Raw genomic sequence first — 17919 nt, 5'->3', positions numbered from 1 at the left:
GCGGTTAAACTTTAATCAGGGTCTGCTGTGGTGGGAGAGGAGACAGGAGGAGGAGGAGCGGAGAGGGCGAACGAGGGGGGGCGGCAGCAGGGGAGGAGAGCAGGAGGAGAGCTGGTAAAGGATGAGAGATGACCACCACCCCCCCCCTCCATTCATCCAACCACCACCCCCCCGTGTAAATATTTATGGCACGTTTGGAGCGGGTGTTTATGGTGCGTGTATTGTGTGCGTAATGTTCGTGCCTCTGTTTTTATATATATATGAAGTGTGTGTGTGTGTGTGTGTGTGTGTGTATGCTTACCACCCCCTGCGACTTATCCTGTGAGAATAGGTGTGAATGTGCATCTAATGTAGTGCAGCCTCAGATCCTGAACATTAGTATCACACACACACATGTGCTCACCCATTCATTCAAATGGAAACGGTTCAATTTCCAGTGTGCTTGTATGGATGTATGCATATTAAATTCAATTACAATCCAATTAGCTGTGTGTGTGTGTGTGTGTGTGTGTGTTGAAGATTTTGTGTTCATCATTCACTAATATGATATTTTATCTGACAGAAATGGCAGTTCATTTTGACGCTTATGTCATATTTTTGAATGTTATATATCATTTACTGTTTTTTTTTTGTGTGTGTGTGTGTGTGTGTGTGTGTTTCGGGTGTGTGTGTGTGTGGGGGGGTGTGAGAAGAAAACTCAAAGCAGATGTGTCACTGAACAAATTGAAAATGCCAGTTTCACTTACTTCCCGCTATCGGCCCACACGCCCAAATTCTGCCACTTATTTCATGTGTAAATGAATGTCCTCCACACACTAATTCACAATTGTGTGTTCTGTCTGTCTCCCTCCTCCCACCCGTGTTTACTGACCCCTCTTCTCCCGCCTTAACCCGCCTTTCTTTCCTTAACTCTGCTTTGTTGTTAACATTCCAGCCACGGCCTCTTGAATTCCTTGTCCTTGTTCGCGATGTATGAAATATGGAATACCGAAAGATATGATGAGTCGGTCCGCTACATACTTAACCAGGAGAAAGTTTGGTGCATTAGCTTGAATCTTTGAACACTGCGTAAATATTCACCCTGGCCGAACCTTGCTGCAAAGTAAATAAAATATGCCAGATAAATAATGCAGCAAAAGAAGGCAGAGAAAGTTTTCCCCCTCTTTTTTTTTTTTTTTTTCCAGGAACAAAATAGTACCGATAATACTGCAGCAAGGATTTTCCGATCTTCCGAAGTGTTGACGCATGCTCAGGTCTTCTGCCAGAACCTTTCATCAAAACCTAATTTCATTCTCATTACTCATCTAGCAAGAGAATCGCGGTGAAATGCTGTATACCAGTCAGCCCCTTCAGGATAAGATGGGCCCACCCGTGGGTTACAGGGTTCAGGGGGGATTTCTGAGGCCAAGTTCGGCTGACTCAGCCCGTTGACTCAGTATGGGTGTGGTAGGACCTAGAGTGGGTGTGGAGATGGTTTTTTTATTTATTTTCCCCCTCCGCGGCGTTCTAATTTTGATGCTGAGGTTTTCCGTTTGATGTTTCAAACGTCTGAAGACACGCTGGTCTATGGAGCAGGTGAAGATAAATTCAATCCCTGGCGTCTGTGTGTGTGTGTGTGGCTGCTTTGTGTGGCACCCTGTGTAGAGGTGGGTCCGGAATGGGATCGGAATTCTACAGGCGGAGGCAGACTGCTGTGTGCCGATGCATTTTGGCTGCCAGCTCAGTCCGAACAGCCCTCAGGTGTGGGGATGCAGCGCGGTTTGCCAATCGGCACAGAGCTGCTAAGGGCTTTGGCTACTGTCACACTGCCTGCAGCAATGTCCTGCCCACACACACACACACACACACCCCAGGCTCCTATTCACTGATATCTTGTCTAGATCTAGTTTGTTGGGAGCCCTTTTTTTCCTCCACTTGTGTCTGGTTTGTGTACATGTGTTGATACCAGTTGTGTTTGGTTGAGGTCAGTGCAATAAAAAAGTATCTGACCTTCTGCATCCTTATCATCTGGAACGACTACTGCCACAGGATATACATACAGCTTAACAGTGAAATGGATCACATGCACACACCTTTTTCCCACCAGAATCTTTTGACATACACAACATGTCATTAATATGCTGTATGTTTTAAGGTTGTTTTCATGTCTTTTTGCAGTACAACTACGAAGGAAATGACATCAGTGACCTGCCAGTGGATCTCTCTGTTGTCTGGAATGGCAATTTTGTCATCGACAACCCCTATAAAATACAAGGTAATTCATGATTACACTGTAGTTTAATGATCGCATTTCACCATGTAGCAGTGTAGAACTTGTCTAAGTCTCTCTCTCTCTCTCTCTCTCTCTCAGCTCATCTGTACAAGTGCTATGCTCAGAGGGACAGTTGTGGCATGTGTCTGAAGGCCGACCCCAGGTTCGAGTGTGGCTGGTGTGTTCAGGACAAGAAGTGCTCACTGCGGCAGGAGTGCAGCGCCCCCGAACACACATGGATGCACGCTACTGCCGGCAACAGCCGCTGCACGCACCCCCGCATCACTAAAGTGAGTGTATACACGCACAGGCAGTCACCGTGTGTGGCTTCTACAGAGACCGCATCAGCTGTTGTGCGGCTTATAGGAGTGGAGAACAGGGTGGCACTGTGTGAAGTCAGGAGATGATGGATGTGAATGGGGGATTAACAGGTGTCACGTGCTGGGGAGAGGAGGAAGAAACGAGGGGCAGCGGCGGCGAGACGCTGAGGGACACACTCGCAGATGGGCACAGTGGAGAAGGCCGTGGAGAGAAGTGGGATTAGTGGTTACAGGGTGTGGTGAACCTGAAACAACTTTATAGTTCTCAGTGCTACCAAGCTGTGCACTCAAGCAGGGCTGGGCAATATATTCAGAAAACGTATCAAACTATATTTTATACAATCCACCCACAAGTCTTTATGTCTGTGTGTTCGTGTGTATTTCTGACTGTGCAATTGTAAGTGTGTACATAAACATCTCAGCAGGGTGTGTATATGTGCATGAGGGTTTTAAACATCAGAGTGACAGGCTCTCTCAAGCCTGGGCGAATGGGGACTGTGCCATCTGTTGCTCCGGGTAACCGTTGCCAGGTGACTGCAGTCTGGCTGAAGCCCAGGTGATTGTTGCCCTCCAGTCTAACCGCTGGGGCTCGCTGCACCTCTCACCCGCCTGTCAGTCCGCATCACGGTCAGGCCCGTGGTCACATATTCACACTTGAGCCGGAGCTGCCAGGTTGGATCTGGCAAATCCTAACACACAGATTGGAGAAGCTCTCCTCCAGACAGACACCAGTCCTTCTTTTACAATCTCATTCCCTCTAACAAATTACCTAGAAGGCAAGCCAGGGTTGCCAGATTGGAGGCACACAAGTAGGTTGCCAGATTGGAGTAGCATGTATCCAGACACATACCAGTCTTATTTACCATCCCTCAAACAAACAGGCAATGAATCAGTTTGTGTTGCCAGATTGGAGAAGCAGCCTATGTTAGCAGATTGGTGAAGAATGACTCCAAACACGTGCGCATGTACGTACACACACACACACACACACACACACACACACACACACACACACACACACACAAATCTGTCTATTTTTTCCTCACTGAGGAAACCCATAACTAACACCTGTGTATGAAACATGCTTGTGCTAAATCACAGAGCTGAAGCTCTAATTCTCATTGTAGGAGCAGAACAAGCTGACTGAAGTACATATTTCTGTCTCGGCGGTGGGGGGGGTGATGTGTTGGAGTGTGTCTGTGTGCGTAACACTGATAGCTCCAGTAGCTGAATGAATGTCTCTCTCTATTCATTATCCAGCCCCCTAATTTAACTGTGGCTGTCAGTTAGCTCCAGGGTAGGGGATCAGTCTTCTGCAGGCCTCCAATCCTGTTGGCGTTTGACAGCCGCCTCTGTTTTCAGCTCTAAATGGAGCTGCTGGAGAACTGGGGCACTGGCACACTGATAAATCCTTTGGCTAATTCTCTTGCTTTTTTTTTTTTTTTTTTTTTTTTTTTTCTTCATCCCTGTTGCCCCATATTGCTCTTGTTGGGTCTCTAGTGGCTGTTACACAGAGCTGTTAACAACTCTGGTATGAGCACATATACACACAGTTAATCATTAATTGTAGGAATGAATAAAAATGTAATGCTATAAAATATCACATGGATGCAAATATTCATTCCTGCTAGAGACAACCCCTATATAAAGGATGTTTGTGTGTATCTGCATACATACACACACACACACACACACGCACACACACACACACACACACACACACACACACACACACACATATATATATATATATATACACACACACACACACACACACACACACACACACTCTTTTCTGTAATATGTACTGGAATTATGGGAGGGTGCAGAGGTCAGCATATATGAATCATTGCAATAAAGTGGTTGTGTGTTTTCCTCACAAAACAGTGCCCACCCATCAAGGCTTGGTCAGTCATTAACAACTTCAGCAACTTATGCTATGGTATCTCTTCTGTGCATTCAAACAGTCTAACCTTCACTGCCCAATGGAATCAGCAAATCGTACACGCCCATGACCACATTAAAACTGCCATTCTGGAATCTCCCTAGCCTTGTAATTTGTTCCTTGTCCCTCAGATCATTACACTTGTCAATTGTTCAGAAACCTGACTGTTCACTTGCTGCATAATATATACAGCCGTGATAGGTGCCATAGTAAGCAGATAATCAATGTTACTTACTTCACCTGTCAGTGGTTTTAATGTTGTTGCTAATCGATGAATATAGCCTTAAGGCTATATGTGCTGTGTGCTTTTTGGTAGACGGAAGACACAGAAGTGTGTGTTGGAAACATAAACAAAAATTCCATACATTATTAGCTGTGGTATTGCATTTGTTTTAATGCAAATATTAAGGTGCAGTGAAGTATACTATTGTGTAGTATACCACTAAGTTACAAAATGAATGTTGTTGAAGGTCTTCTATAATTCTAGGTCTCCTATAAATTTCACTTTGTTATATTATTGATATTATTACTCCCCGGGCCCCTTTCATGGCTGCTCACTGCTCACCAATGGTGATGGTTAAAAGCAGAGGACACATTTCATTGTGTCACCTGTCTATGGTCCTGCAGTGGCTAGAAATGGTGATAAAAAGGTGCAGAGAGTGCTTTGGTCATTATGCTTTGCTGTTCAGAGAGCTGCAGCTCCGACGGTCTGATCTGAAATGTCTCCCCTTATGTCATCACAAGGGGAAAGGTTACCTCCTGTTTCTCATACTTTGTCCGCCCAGAGAAGAGGGGAAAGAAAAACGGTGGATAAATACTCATGTACAGGGCCGTAATTGGTTTCAGAGGGGCAGGCCTCCCCTAAAAAGGAAGTCCACTTACTGTCATGGCTTCCAAATGTGCGAAGCATTGCAGATGCTCTGTGATTAGATGTAAAAATTAGCACAAATGTATTTTTTTAGTTCCATCGCACAAGATTCTGTAGAACAGGTTACTTAATTTAGTTCTTCTCTCATCCCACCTCTCTCCTCTTCATTTACATTTAAAGCTACAGACACTGAAACATCACATGCTGGGGAAATCTCATTGTGGGACTGGATAAAAGTGACTATATTCTGCAGATTTCAAATACAGTATTAGGGGACCAATAAGACTGATATAAAAGCAAAAACAATTCATAATAGGGGACCTTTACGGTGAGTGTGTTCATCATAACCATATTTTATTGTGGTCTATTGTAGAATATTGTGATATATTTTTTATATATATATATATATATATATATATATATATATATATATATATATATATATATATATATATATATATATATATATATATATATATATATATATTTAAATCAATGAAAATGTTGTGATATAATTTTAGAGCCTGTCATCCAGGCCTAGAGAGAAGAAATGGGCCAAAATGAGAGAAATGCAGGCAGGCAGTGTGGTATTGTAGGAGGGAGATGGATGCTGCCCAGTTAGGTTTAATCCTCAACTCTTTATTTGATTCCATTTTACGTCTTTGTATGGTAAAAAAAAATCTGTGCTCCCTCTCTCTCATTTCACTAATTGAATTTTAACTCTTAATATTTCATAAATGAAATCCCACGTCCCTTAGATTCACTGGTGCTCATTGTCCTTCTCTCTGGTGCACATTGTGTGGTGTCTGCCATATGGGGTCTTTTAGTTAGCAGATTAGTCCCTAATTGTGTGTGTGTGTTCGCTTGCACGCACACACTCTATACTATTTCTGTAATAATTCAGTGCACTTTATGAGGCAGTGCTATGAATGGCCATTTTGCAAAAAATTATTATAAAAATGATCCAGAATTTCTTGTTTCCACGTTTCCACAAAATTTCAGCGTTTCCAATTATTTTAGGATTAAATTTGAAGCTCTTTTTATCCTGGGCTTAAGCAAGCATCCAGTGGAGTTTACCCAGAATCGTACTGTAGATTTGACCTGTAGAAACAGCAGCCGTCTGAAAGAGGACGTGCAAGAAGAAGCTCTTGTTCTTTTTCCTGTCCTCTGCGTCTTTCATGGTAAAAGGAAAGACGTGTTGTGACAGCAATTTTTGGGTCTCCTCCCAGTCCACTGTCACTCCTCATTTCCCTCCCGTTTTGTGCATCTTAAGCAGCCCAACGTGAGGCGGTGAAGGAGGGGAGCTGAATATTCAGCAGTGGCCTCCCAGCCCTTCTCAATATCCTCTTTATCTGCGCTCTCTTCCCCCTCTCCGTTCTCCTCTGACCCGCTCCTCTCCCCCGACCCATCAAGGCCTCCCCCTCTGAAACCAATTACGGCCCAGTACATGAGTATTTATCCTCCGTTTTTCGTTCCCCGCTCCTCACCACTCTGTGTGATAGCAGTGCTCCCTCCCGCCCTCTCCACCCTCCCATCTCTCTGTTTGCAAATACATCTCACATTCAGCCTCTCCTTCCGCGCTCCTCCCTCTCTCCATGACTCCTGCCTGTGATATTTTTCATTTCTCCCTCCTTGGCACTTTTTCTAAAATAGATTGCCTCCTCCACGTTTCTGCAGCTGTCAGTAGCTGTATGTGAATGTAAATCGGTTTCGAGTTGGATTCAGCGCGCTGCGGTGTAATAACACTGACGCTCAACTTTAAAAGTGTTCACAGTTAAAATCGGGACGAATTACACACCGCTTATATCATCTACTGCAGCCCGTCACGCACACGCGACGCCAAAATATCTACAGGAAGTTACTCTATAAGGGAAATCTCTCTTCTCTCCCTCCCTTGCAGTTGTTTCCTGAAACCGGCCCTCGGCAGGGTGGTACGAGGCTGACCATCACTGGTGAAAACCTGGGTCTGCAGTTCAGTGACATTGCCAACAAGGTCCGCATCGGCAAAGTTGTATGTCAGCCCATCGAGGAGGAGTACATCAGCGCCGAACAGTGAGTCCCTCTCCTGCCACATGGCTTTCTCTGCTCATAGCCAGTGTAAGAACTAAGGATCAAGTGGTGGGGTGGCACATTAAAAAAAATTTAATAAAATAATTTAATTAATGTAAAACTGTCATTAGACCAGATTGAAACAAATAGAGTTGTCACCCTCTTGTGGCAATGTGTTTCAAAGTGAACCGTGAATCTCTACTATAAACTAAAATGATAATGATAATTTTATATAGGGTTGATATTTGGGTTAAAATGGTTTAGTATTATTTTTGCTCTACAAATTTTGCTTCTTAATTTTGACATTTTGCCCTGTTACAGTCATGGAGGCAGACCATACAAAACTGTATCGTCAAATTCCAAGTTTTTTTTCAGCCAGTCTGTTGCTATTTCCTCATTGCATGCTGCCCCCCGTGGTTCAGGCCGGTATTGCATCATGTGGACATTGTGGAGTTTACCAAATACGCTCACCACCAATGCCGACTGTGTATACAAACTCACTTAATTACCTGTGGGACCAGAATTCTGCAGTGTATAATACTTATGCCAACATTTGTGAAATTAAAACCAGTATAAACCAGTATATTCTGATATCTTGTTCTGAATTCATACATCACTACCTGCCCACAGCCTTGTGTCTCCATGTCATTTAACCTCACGAGCACAGTTGCTGTGACAACGTGCGCCACTGAATGCCCCTTAATAAAGACACCAGGCTAATTAAAAGTGATGTGGCATTGGAACGGTGGCGAGGAGAAGTGGCCCTGCCACTTTTTACACCAGCTTTGCCTTCGGGAATTGCGTCGTAGGTAAATGTCAGGGGCCGTGCGGAGTACGACGTGATCTACTCGCGCTGGAAAGGCTTTCTCTCAGTTACACATGAGCGCGTGTGCGTAGTCGCTGAAGTATGATAAGCTTTTTTCACACCTCCACGTTAGGAACGCATAATCGCTCTCAGCCAAACGCGCTCATTGACAGTCCTACGAAATCCACATGCACACACACACACACTTCACAGCTCATTTCCATTCTTTTTATGTAGCATTTTGCAACCTCTAGAACGTGGACCTCACCTCTTATTAAGATGGTATGCATTTTTATTTGCATTTGTTAATTGGCAGTTTGATATTCCGAGGGGGATATATAGAGGGGGTGTGTGTGTGTGTGTGTGTGTGTGTGTATATATATATATAAAAAAGAGAAATGTGTTGGAATGCTGCTGACGTCGTCACCGTGGCAGCCGCAGCACAAGTGGTTGCCGTGGCCACCTGCAGCGGGATTCCTAGCAAGAGGGGTTTGTGAGTAGGGGGCTGGTTGGGGGTACTTAATAACTCACTGCAGGAAGAAGAGGGGCCAGCGGCATGATGGGAAGGACGGCCGCCCGTTTACATTAATCACCACCTGGCCAACACTCGCGTGGGCTAATTAACAGTCCACGGTGTCTGAACTGCCGTGAAACATGAGGTCCGTCAGGCTGGATGTGTGTGTGTGTGTGTGTGTGTGTGTGTGTAAGGAAATCCTTGGGTATTTGAGACTGTGTCTCTCACATATTACAGGCCGCCTTCAGGATATTTGCTGCACAGTCTGCACTCTGTGTTTCTTCCTCAATCGCTGCTTCTGGAATTCCGCTCAATATTTTTTCCACTGGAAATTAGCAGGACCGCACTGGCCCATCAGGCTTTGGCCTTATTAATAAGGTGACCTGGGCCCCGCAGCGGGATGAGAGACGTGGGAAAAATCCCACTGCAGTTTCAGAGGGAACCACCGCTAACTATGCTTTCTTTCTGTCAATCTTAACATCAGGATTGTGTGCCGTCTGGCGGATGCCACAGGTCATCCGGCGTCCCAGTCCCCGGTGGAGGTGTGTGTGAGGGACTGCTTGCCTGAGTACAGGGCCGTCTCGCCCAAGCCCTTTGTGTTTGTGGTAAGTCACACACTGGTGTTCATGGCACATGTACAGTACAGGCCAGATGTTTTAGGCCCAGTTGATTCAATATGGTCTGTTGCAACAGATTATTTAGCCACAAAAGCAAAAACACAAAATATCAGGTATGTCTACATTCAAAAGGGAAAGTTTGTACAAAAAAGAATTGCAAAAATAGCTGGAAAGTGCTGCTGTGAGAAATAGACAATCTGTGACAATTTTGACAGAAACTTGCACATCCATCAAATATCACTGGCAGTGTATTTACATTATATTTTGAAAACCAGACACTTTTTCTTATGTATTTCTCTAACATTTTATGATTTGGTTTAAATTCACACCTTTGTTCATAAAGAAATGGTTTGAGCTAATTACTAGAAAACCCAAAAAATAATCATTTGAAGCAACTCCACACTAATAGCTGCAGTTCTGAGAATAGCGCATTTCATTTCATCTTCTAAATCACATGTATATAGATGTCCTACAAGAAAAAAACTATTACTAAATAGTATTTTAAGGGAACAATCATAACTATAAATCATTTGTATTCATCATATTAATTTGGGTTTGCGCTATTGTTTTCTGTTGCTTCATCCAAACCAAGAGCTGGAAGGACATTTAAATTTCTCAAATCTCCAGTCATTATTCCTGTACTTATATAAGTACTAATATAAGGATCATGTGATTCAATCAGCTATGTAGAAAATGATCAACTGTTCCTTTAATATTGTCAGAGTCTCCTCTAAATCAATTGACAAGTCCATGAATGTTTCACAGGGTTTGATTTTCAGTCAGTGTCTCAACACCATTTCGATCAATGAAAGCACTAAAGTCAGCAAACCTCTCACCTCCATTCTTCCTGCCCCTTCACAGTCCCCTTATTTCCAACGGGTCCAACCTTCCCACGGGCCTCTGTCTGGTGGCACCACCATCACCATCCATGGCATCCACCTCAACGCTGGCAGCGCTGTGGCTGTCAAGATTGATCTAAACCCCTGCACCTTCGTCAGGTGAGCTTCAACTCCCAGCACTACATCACTATTATAATACATATCCCAGTAGTTCTCAAAGTGAGGTCCGTGAAACATGGGCAGAGGGTCAACGAAAAGGGATTCATCCCTGAAGCTGACCAAGCTGAAGTAACTAACAAAAAATATGCATCAGAAAAACATATCAGATCCATACCTTTAATATTACTGAAAATGACACGTAACACCAACACATCAAACAAAAGTGCTCACAACAAACCTTTCATAGGTTAGTATAATCTGAGATGAAGTGAAGTGATTGTCACATGTGATACACAACAGCACAGCATAGCACACGGTGCACACAGTGAAATTTGTCTTCTGCATTTAACCGATCACCCTGAGTGAACAGTGGCCGGCCATGACAGCCACCTGGGGAGCAGTGTGTGGGGACGGTGCTTTGCTCAGTGGCACCTTGGCGGATCGGGATTCGAACCGGCAACCTTCTGATTACGGGGCCGCTTCCTTAACCGCTAGGCTACTCTGGGGTTCTCTGCGACACTGTAGCTTTGTTCCTGCTCTCCATCATCAGGGTAACGGTTGTGACCTCTGATCAGAACCAGGTTTGCCACTGTCGTGTTTTTCTTTTTTTTTTTTTGTGAGTAGGTTAAGGCTCTCAACACGTATTGGGAATAGGCAGAGGAAGAAAACACACACACACACACACACACACGGCCACAAATTAATGCATGAGCAGATGGCAGACGTATCACGCAGGATAAAAAAGCGAGAGAAGGGCTTAGTTAACACCTTTTCACGGGTGCACCTTGGGATTTGCTCTGAAAAGGTATGCGGACTCAAAAAGGAATCCTTAAGAAAAAGAGGAATAATCATCCGTCCTCCTCCACCTCCAGCTTCCCGAATGCTATCGCCCTCCTCCACCACCTCCAACCCTCCCACCTCACGGGGGTTCGAGTGTTTGTGTCAAATCCGCCGCTGCACGGATTCTCCACAGTTGCTATGTGTAATCTGCGATGTGATTTTGGCGGGTTATGTAAAGCGGCCATTTTTTTTTTTTTTTTTCCTCCGATATCTGCACACCCAGACCCTGGCGGTGCATGTCAATGCCATGGAGCGCGGCGAAGCCTTTTCAATAGTTCCACGAGAGGTGCTTTTGTGACGACTGCAAGATGCGCGCAACACCATAAAAAGATGCGCCTTTTCACAAATGCTTGCATGTGTTCTTCTTTTTTTCTCCTTCCCTTTGGCCTTGCACCCCATCCACTCCCTGTCAGCGTTCCAAGCGGCCTTGCAATCCCGCTCCTGCGGCAAATCGACGCGGAAAAGGCGCGGCTTTGTCAGTGGAGTGATGGGTTTAGGCCATATTCGTCTTCAGCATCCCTATCAAGCCCAGTATTGTTTATTCTTCTCCTGTTTCGCCACGTCCTTCTGTCTTTTCCGCTCATTCCCACCATCTCGTTGTCACCTCCTCTCCAGATCCCTCTCGCCTTACTTCCTTGCCTCGCTCTCCTCCTCTCCCTCCATTCTTCCTCGTTCTTTCGTGGTCTTTTTTTTTTTTTTTTTTTTTTTCCTCCTCTATGTGCTTGTGACAACAACCTTGTCAAAATATGTACAGTGCTCTGTGGGGCTCGTAGCCACGTGTTGTAGAAAGTGGTTGCCGTGGCAACGCCGGAAAAGAAAGCAGGAGCAGAGAATTGAAGGCATTCTGTACACACACACACACACACACACACACTCCTTTTATCCATCTCTGGAAGAGGAGCCCTGTGCTTAAATGGTTTCTTTTCTCGACAGGACAAGACTGCATGTGGAGATAGTTTTATGCAGGCCTGCCTTAAAAAGGCCTTTCTTTCCCCCTCTTGTTTATGCACATGATTTGTGGAGTTTAGATGTTTTCGGTTTTCGTCTTGCAGTTCACATAAAGGGATGTCTGTCCTTCTATCTCTGTACATTGCACACACATACACACACACACACACACACACACACACACACACACACACAGAAATACAGCTCAGCTTTGAGCTCCCCAGGCAGTGGTTTCATCAGATGAAAACCTCAATCTCTCATCTTCAAAGCACCGCTGCCCTCACTGCAGGATCTGTCGGGTGCTGGCGTGAGCGGTCATCGCAGTTCTGATGCAACGTCTAAGACATCTAGATTGAAAGTGTTTTACTGGGTTTGGGAAGGGAAAGGAAATGAGTTATTTCCTTGTTTTTTTTTTTCCCCACACTTGTACCGTAAACATGCCAATAAACTTTGCGTGTCCCTTTTTACATTGCAGACGCACAGCCCGGGAGATTGTGTGCTTGACCCCTGCCGGCCTGAACCCAGGGGCCATGCCAGTCATGGTGGACATCAACTCAGCGGAGCTCCGTAACCCAGATGTCAAGTTCAACTACACCGAGGACCCCACCATCACGAAGATCGAACCAGACTGGTCCATCGCCAGGTAGCGCTGCCGTCCTGCTCACCCTCCTGTCACCCATCGCAGCGTCCCACTGGATCTGCGGCTTGTTTTATATCATTTACATTTATGGCATTTATCAGACGCCCTTATCCAGAGCGACTTACAATCAGTAGATACAGGGACAGTCCCCCCCTGGAGCAACTTAGGGTTAAGTGTCTCGCTCGGGGACACAATGGTAGTAAGTGGGATTTGAACCTGGGTCTTCTGGTTCATAGGCGAGTGTGCTACTACCACCCTATCAGACATTAGACAGCATTCGCAGTTCAGCGGCCTTACATTTACATTTTTACATTTACGGCATTTATCAGACGCTCTTATCCAGAGCGACTTACAATCAGTATTTACAGGGACAGTCTCCCCCTGGAGCAACTTAGGGTTAAGTGTCTTGCTCAGGGACACAATGGTATTAAGTGGGGTTTGAACCTGTGACTCTGTAGTGTTCCGTTCATAGGCAAGTGTGTTACCCACTAGGCTACTACCATCCCTAATACATCTGTGACTACACCACCGCCGCGGTCGCCGCGGTCGTGTCAGACAAAATGGCTGCCAGGAAGGTCAACTGTGGGCAGAGGGGAGACAGTTGTGAAAACAGGAATGTGCATTTCAGGCCTGCAGCAGGGGCGGAAAACGAAATCTAGACTGAGAAATGATTGCAGAGGTGGAAGGTGTGAGTCAAGGGGGGAACTCATTTGAAGTGAAGGTGCGAAGTGAAGATGAAAAAAAACAAAACAAGAGGAGTGTTAGTTTTAGCCGGAGGGAGAAGCCCCGCTTTGACCCCCTTGTTTGGTGTTTGAAGTGATCCCACAGGATCGGTGATTGACTGCCGGGCCTTCGTTCCGCTCGGCGCTGAGCAACACGACCGCTGACTAATTTACAGCCTTGCCCTCCATCAGAAAGTGTCTAACACTCCACCATCTACCAGCCGAAGGAGAGTCTGCGCTCCGGCCGCCGGCTTTATTGATAATTGGCTGCTTTATAATACATTTCTGCCACCTGCTTCTTTAAAGCGAGATGTGGAAGGTCACACAAGGAATCCGGTCGCTTCTGAAATGTGGCGCACGGCGAGCTTGAAGGTGGAATCTAGAATCAGAATCGCGTTTATTGGCGAAGCATGTGAGTGATACAGGAGTTTGATTCTGGCCGATGGTGTCTCTCAAGCACAACAGAATAAACGACAATATAAATTCTAAAAAAGGTATATTTGTTGATTAGACTGTTGATAGTACGATAGTCTGTGATGTCAGCATTTTACATTTTATTTTAATTTCATATCATTTGGCTGATGTTCCAACCAGTGTAACTTACAAATTCACTGTTTCATGACCATATCGGTTTTTATGCTTTTTTTTTTTTTTGACGTGGTCTTACATTTGTGTTCTGGATGGTGATATTTTGTAATGAGGGGCAGGGTTGTTCAATTGGGGCTGATACAGTATTTTAGATCTGTTTTTTATACGTGTCAAATTCTGACAAATTCAGCTTTTTTTAATAGAAAACATAACACCGTGTGAGCTCTGGTTTATGATGAGTGATGTTGGTGACCTGAACTCAGAATCTGTTGCTGCATTGTGTGTGATTATTGACATGGAATTGTCTTTTACTGCATTATAATTCATATTATGGTGCAGCTGCTCAAGTCTTATAGATTTTCCTTTTAAAAGTACAGCAAACTGTCCTACAGTAGATGGATTGCACTATTATTATTATCCAGTCCTGGGAACCCGCTGCCCTGCACAGTTTCAGGTTTTCACCTGATCCAGTTCATTAGATCAGGATCAAGGCCCCTGATGAGCTGGATCAGGTGTTCTGGGTAACTGGACACCTCCAAATGGGGCAAGACAGGGTGTCCCCAGAGCTGGAGCTGAGAACCGGCGTTACTCCATAAACGTAGAACTGACAGGGGCTGAGGGCTGTGAAGTTTCCTTGAGGCCTATTTTCAAAGAGCTGAGGATGCGCTTAGCACTAAGCTAAATTTGAATCACATGGCCATGACAGAAAATTTCAAAAGATTTTTTTCAAGGTGCTCAGTGCTTTCAGTGCCTCCTATAATTTGAAGACGTTCTTGACTACAGTCAGCAGCAAGGAGATGTTTCATCTCCGAACTGCTGCAGTAAGGTTACATGACTGGATGGTTTTAGTCCGAAGAGCCTTTTCAGCTTCACACACTCCATTTTAGCTGAATTAAGTGCAACATCTGTGCTATTTCAAGCCCGGTAACGGCGCTGTTTTATGCAGCGTGAACATACTAATGGCTCAGTCATGCTCGGAAAAGGCTGAGCTGAGTACGTTGCCCTGCGACTCGAACACTCACTCAGCGCTTAACACGCTCTCGCTTCCCCATCGATTTCATATTCGATTTGATGAGACGTTAACGGACATTCAGCAGGGTTGCCATGGACTCGACCGGCAGAGTTCAGATCAAGCAGACAACTCGGAGCGGGGGACCCCGCCGGGCCGTCCCCATGGTGGACCCCAGCTGTTTCCCCAAGCCTGGGAGAGAGGAGAAGAATGGAGATGAAACGAAAGGCGGAGACGGATTGATATTGAAATGGTTGCATGTCCAGCGGGGGACCGGGCCATCGGCAGGATCTCGGCCAGTATCCGGTTCCCCTTCACGAGCGACGTGCTTTTGATTTTTATTCAGTCGCGCGATGAGGCGCAGAGGTGGATCAACTTTCCCATCGGTCTCCAAGGACCTCCAACATTATGCTGAAGATGACTAGCGTTGGGTTTAGCGAGGAGGAGCGAACAGGGGGAGGTGGGCTGTAATTTCTCCCAGAAGTATCTCATATTTTTCTGCTTTTGCCCCAAAGCAACGTCAAAGCTTTAAAAGGACCATTAGCATGCAGGTACCATCGGAAGCTTGTTGCTATCATTATCTGCGCCGGAGTCAGTTTAATGAATAGGCCTTAGCCACCGCCGGTAGGGGAAAGGGTAGACATAATCATTTACGCCGGCTGGAAGGGACTTGTCATTTTGCCCGAAAATGAGAGGATGGTTTTATTAAAATATCTGTGTTGAAGGAGTGCAGGGACAAGGTTATGGATGGAGGTTAGGCATCCTTCATTTTATTAATATCCCTCCAATCAGCTTCAGGCCCTCGTCTAAGATTATGGAGTCGTTCCTTTTATGAAGCGGAGGCCAATATTCACCCGCGAAGTATGGATTTGGCGGGTGTAATCTGGTTGCGAGATTGCTGTAATCTAATGGCGGATCGATCGCCATCTCTCTGTCTGTTATCTGATATCTTTCTTCCCCTCCTTTCCTTGTAGTGGCGGGACTCCCTTAACCATAACAGGCACTAATCTGGCCACCATCAGAGAGCCCAAGATGAGGGCCAAGTATGGCTCTGCCAAATCCGTCAATGTGAGTACGCACCGGATTCACACGTACCACGCGCACGGGCGCACACTGAAAAAACGAAATCGCACGTGTCCCTTTCACTACTGAGCCCACGTACCTGCACACCGCAAATTCTCTCACACATACACACACACACACACACTGTGATAAATAAGCAAGACAAGGACATTTGTACAAAATCGTTATTACACAAAGAAGCACAATGGTCCACTTGTCTACAAACCAAAACACACTTTCACTGGAGGCAAAACCACCCTGGGGGCTTTTATGTCTGTATTTGTGTGTGTGTGTGTGTCTGTACCTGTAGATCTCAGACATTGAATCTGCTTTTAGCAGTTTAACCTTTGAAATGTCAACTAGGAATAAAGTGCAACGGGCAAATCCCCGTCCTCCTGTAGCCCACGGGGGGGGGAGGCTAACCTTTCTCCCAGTACCCCTCCACCTGAGCCATGTCTTAATCTCCCCGCAGTCCACAATTCCCTCCTCTGTCCTTGGTTTAAGCTCTTTCCACCTCGTGGTCCTGTACCAGTGTCTTGCTTGTTAGCTTTTATGGATAAATAATGCATACATTTTAAACAAAATCACAGCGTCTCCACAGTCTTATGATCTATTATCACTAACCTTTCTGTTATTAATGTGTGCATGTATCGCTGTAAAATGTTCTCCTGCTCTTGTTTCCAGAACTGCACAGTAAATAGCAGCACAGTGATGGTGTGTCTGGCCCCGTCAGTCAACGTGTCAGAACGGGGATTCTCCGAGCTCGGCAGCTTGGCGGACGAGATCGGTTTCATCATGGACAACGTCCAGACCCTGCTGGTCGTCAACGAGACCTTCACGTACTACCCGGACCCTCTGATCGAGACCTTTCCTGGAGACGGCCTGCAGGAGCTGAAACCCAGCTCTCCTCTCATACTGAAGGTGTGTGATGTATGGGGTGTGGGTGCTTGCCTTTCGGTCTTTAATGGAGGTAGAATTTCCAGCACCAGCCATAAAATGTCGTCCTCGTCCAATCAGCCATGTTATTGAAGTGACCTTTGTTAAACGTTTTGCTCCTCCTGAAAGCTTTAGGGAAACCCAGACCCTGGTGCAGATATAAAGCAGGACTCCGAGAGTTTGGACACCCTGCCCTCATGTTCGTGTTTTTATCAGTGGAGATAATGGACTTAAAGACTAATGCCCCTGTCAAATCCCAAATACCTTCTTCATAACAGTACTTATAAAATGAAATCCTTTCAGGGCTTTATCAGCGGCTGGTTAAATGTTGTAAAGGAAGGTTCTGGAAGTGTGTCAGAGAGTGGTTTCAAGTAAGACGCAGGTGAAAAGGTGAGACGACAAATGCTTTCTCGACTGTAGAGTCTAGGAGAGGTCTGTGTTTACTCTCTCCTCCCCCAATCTTCTATGTATATCAGTGTATCAACCCCCCCATGTTGATATATATTTTCAACTTGAGAGAAAGTTTTTTCATTCCTTCAACTTCAAAGACTCACAAAAAGAAAAAAAAACTCATGGCGTTTTAGAAGATATTTTCACTCTGAGTCAATCGGTGGGGTTTTTATTGAGAGAAAAAAATGTATTGGAGCAAAAAGGAAGCGTGACTTCCATAACTAACTTTCAGCGTTGAATAGAAATCAGCAATGAAACCTTTTTGATTGCCTTCTCCCTGTGGAATGCATCAACTGTGTGAAAATAAAAAAGTGTGAAGGGAGGGGGGAAAGTCCAATTCCATTAAATAATTGCAGA

At 45.2% G+C, this 17919-nt stretch overlaps 1 protein-coding gene across 1 annotated transcript in view; it reads left to right on the top strand.

Moving 5' to 3' along the window:
• Window positions 1–17919, top strand: part of plxna1b (plexin A1b) — a 146098-nt gene that overhangs the window by 106072 nt on the left and 22107 nt on the right. Inside the window, exons 11-18 of the mRNA XM_028997725.1 lie at window positions 2158–2254; window positions 2351–2541; window positions 7285–7436; window positions 9237–9357; window positions 10231–10367; window positions 12631–12798; window positions 16089–16182; window positions 16861–17097. Coding sequence (XP_028853558.1) covers window positions 2158–2254; window positions 2351–2541; window positions 7285–7436; window positions 9237–9357; window positions 10231–10367; window positions 12631–12798; window positions 16089–16182; window positions 16861–17097 — 1197 coding nt within the window. The remainder of the gene's footprint in view (window positions 1–2157; window positions 2255–2350; window positions 2542–7284; window positions 7437–9236; window positions 9358–10230; window positions 10368–12630; window positions 12799–16088; window positions 16183–16860; window positions 17098–17919) is intronic.

The sequence above is a fragment of the Denticeps clupeoides genome, chromosome 12 (assembly GCF_900700375.1).
Source record: "Denticeps clupeoides chromosome 12, fDenClu1.1, whole genome shotgun sequence".
Lineage (NCBI taxonomy): Eukaryota > Metazoa > Chordata > Actinopteri > Clupeiformes > Denticipitidae > Denticeps > Denticeps clupeoides.
Note: the sequence above shows the minus strand (reverse complement) of the source record. Positions and strands in the feature narration are given on the sequence as shown.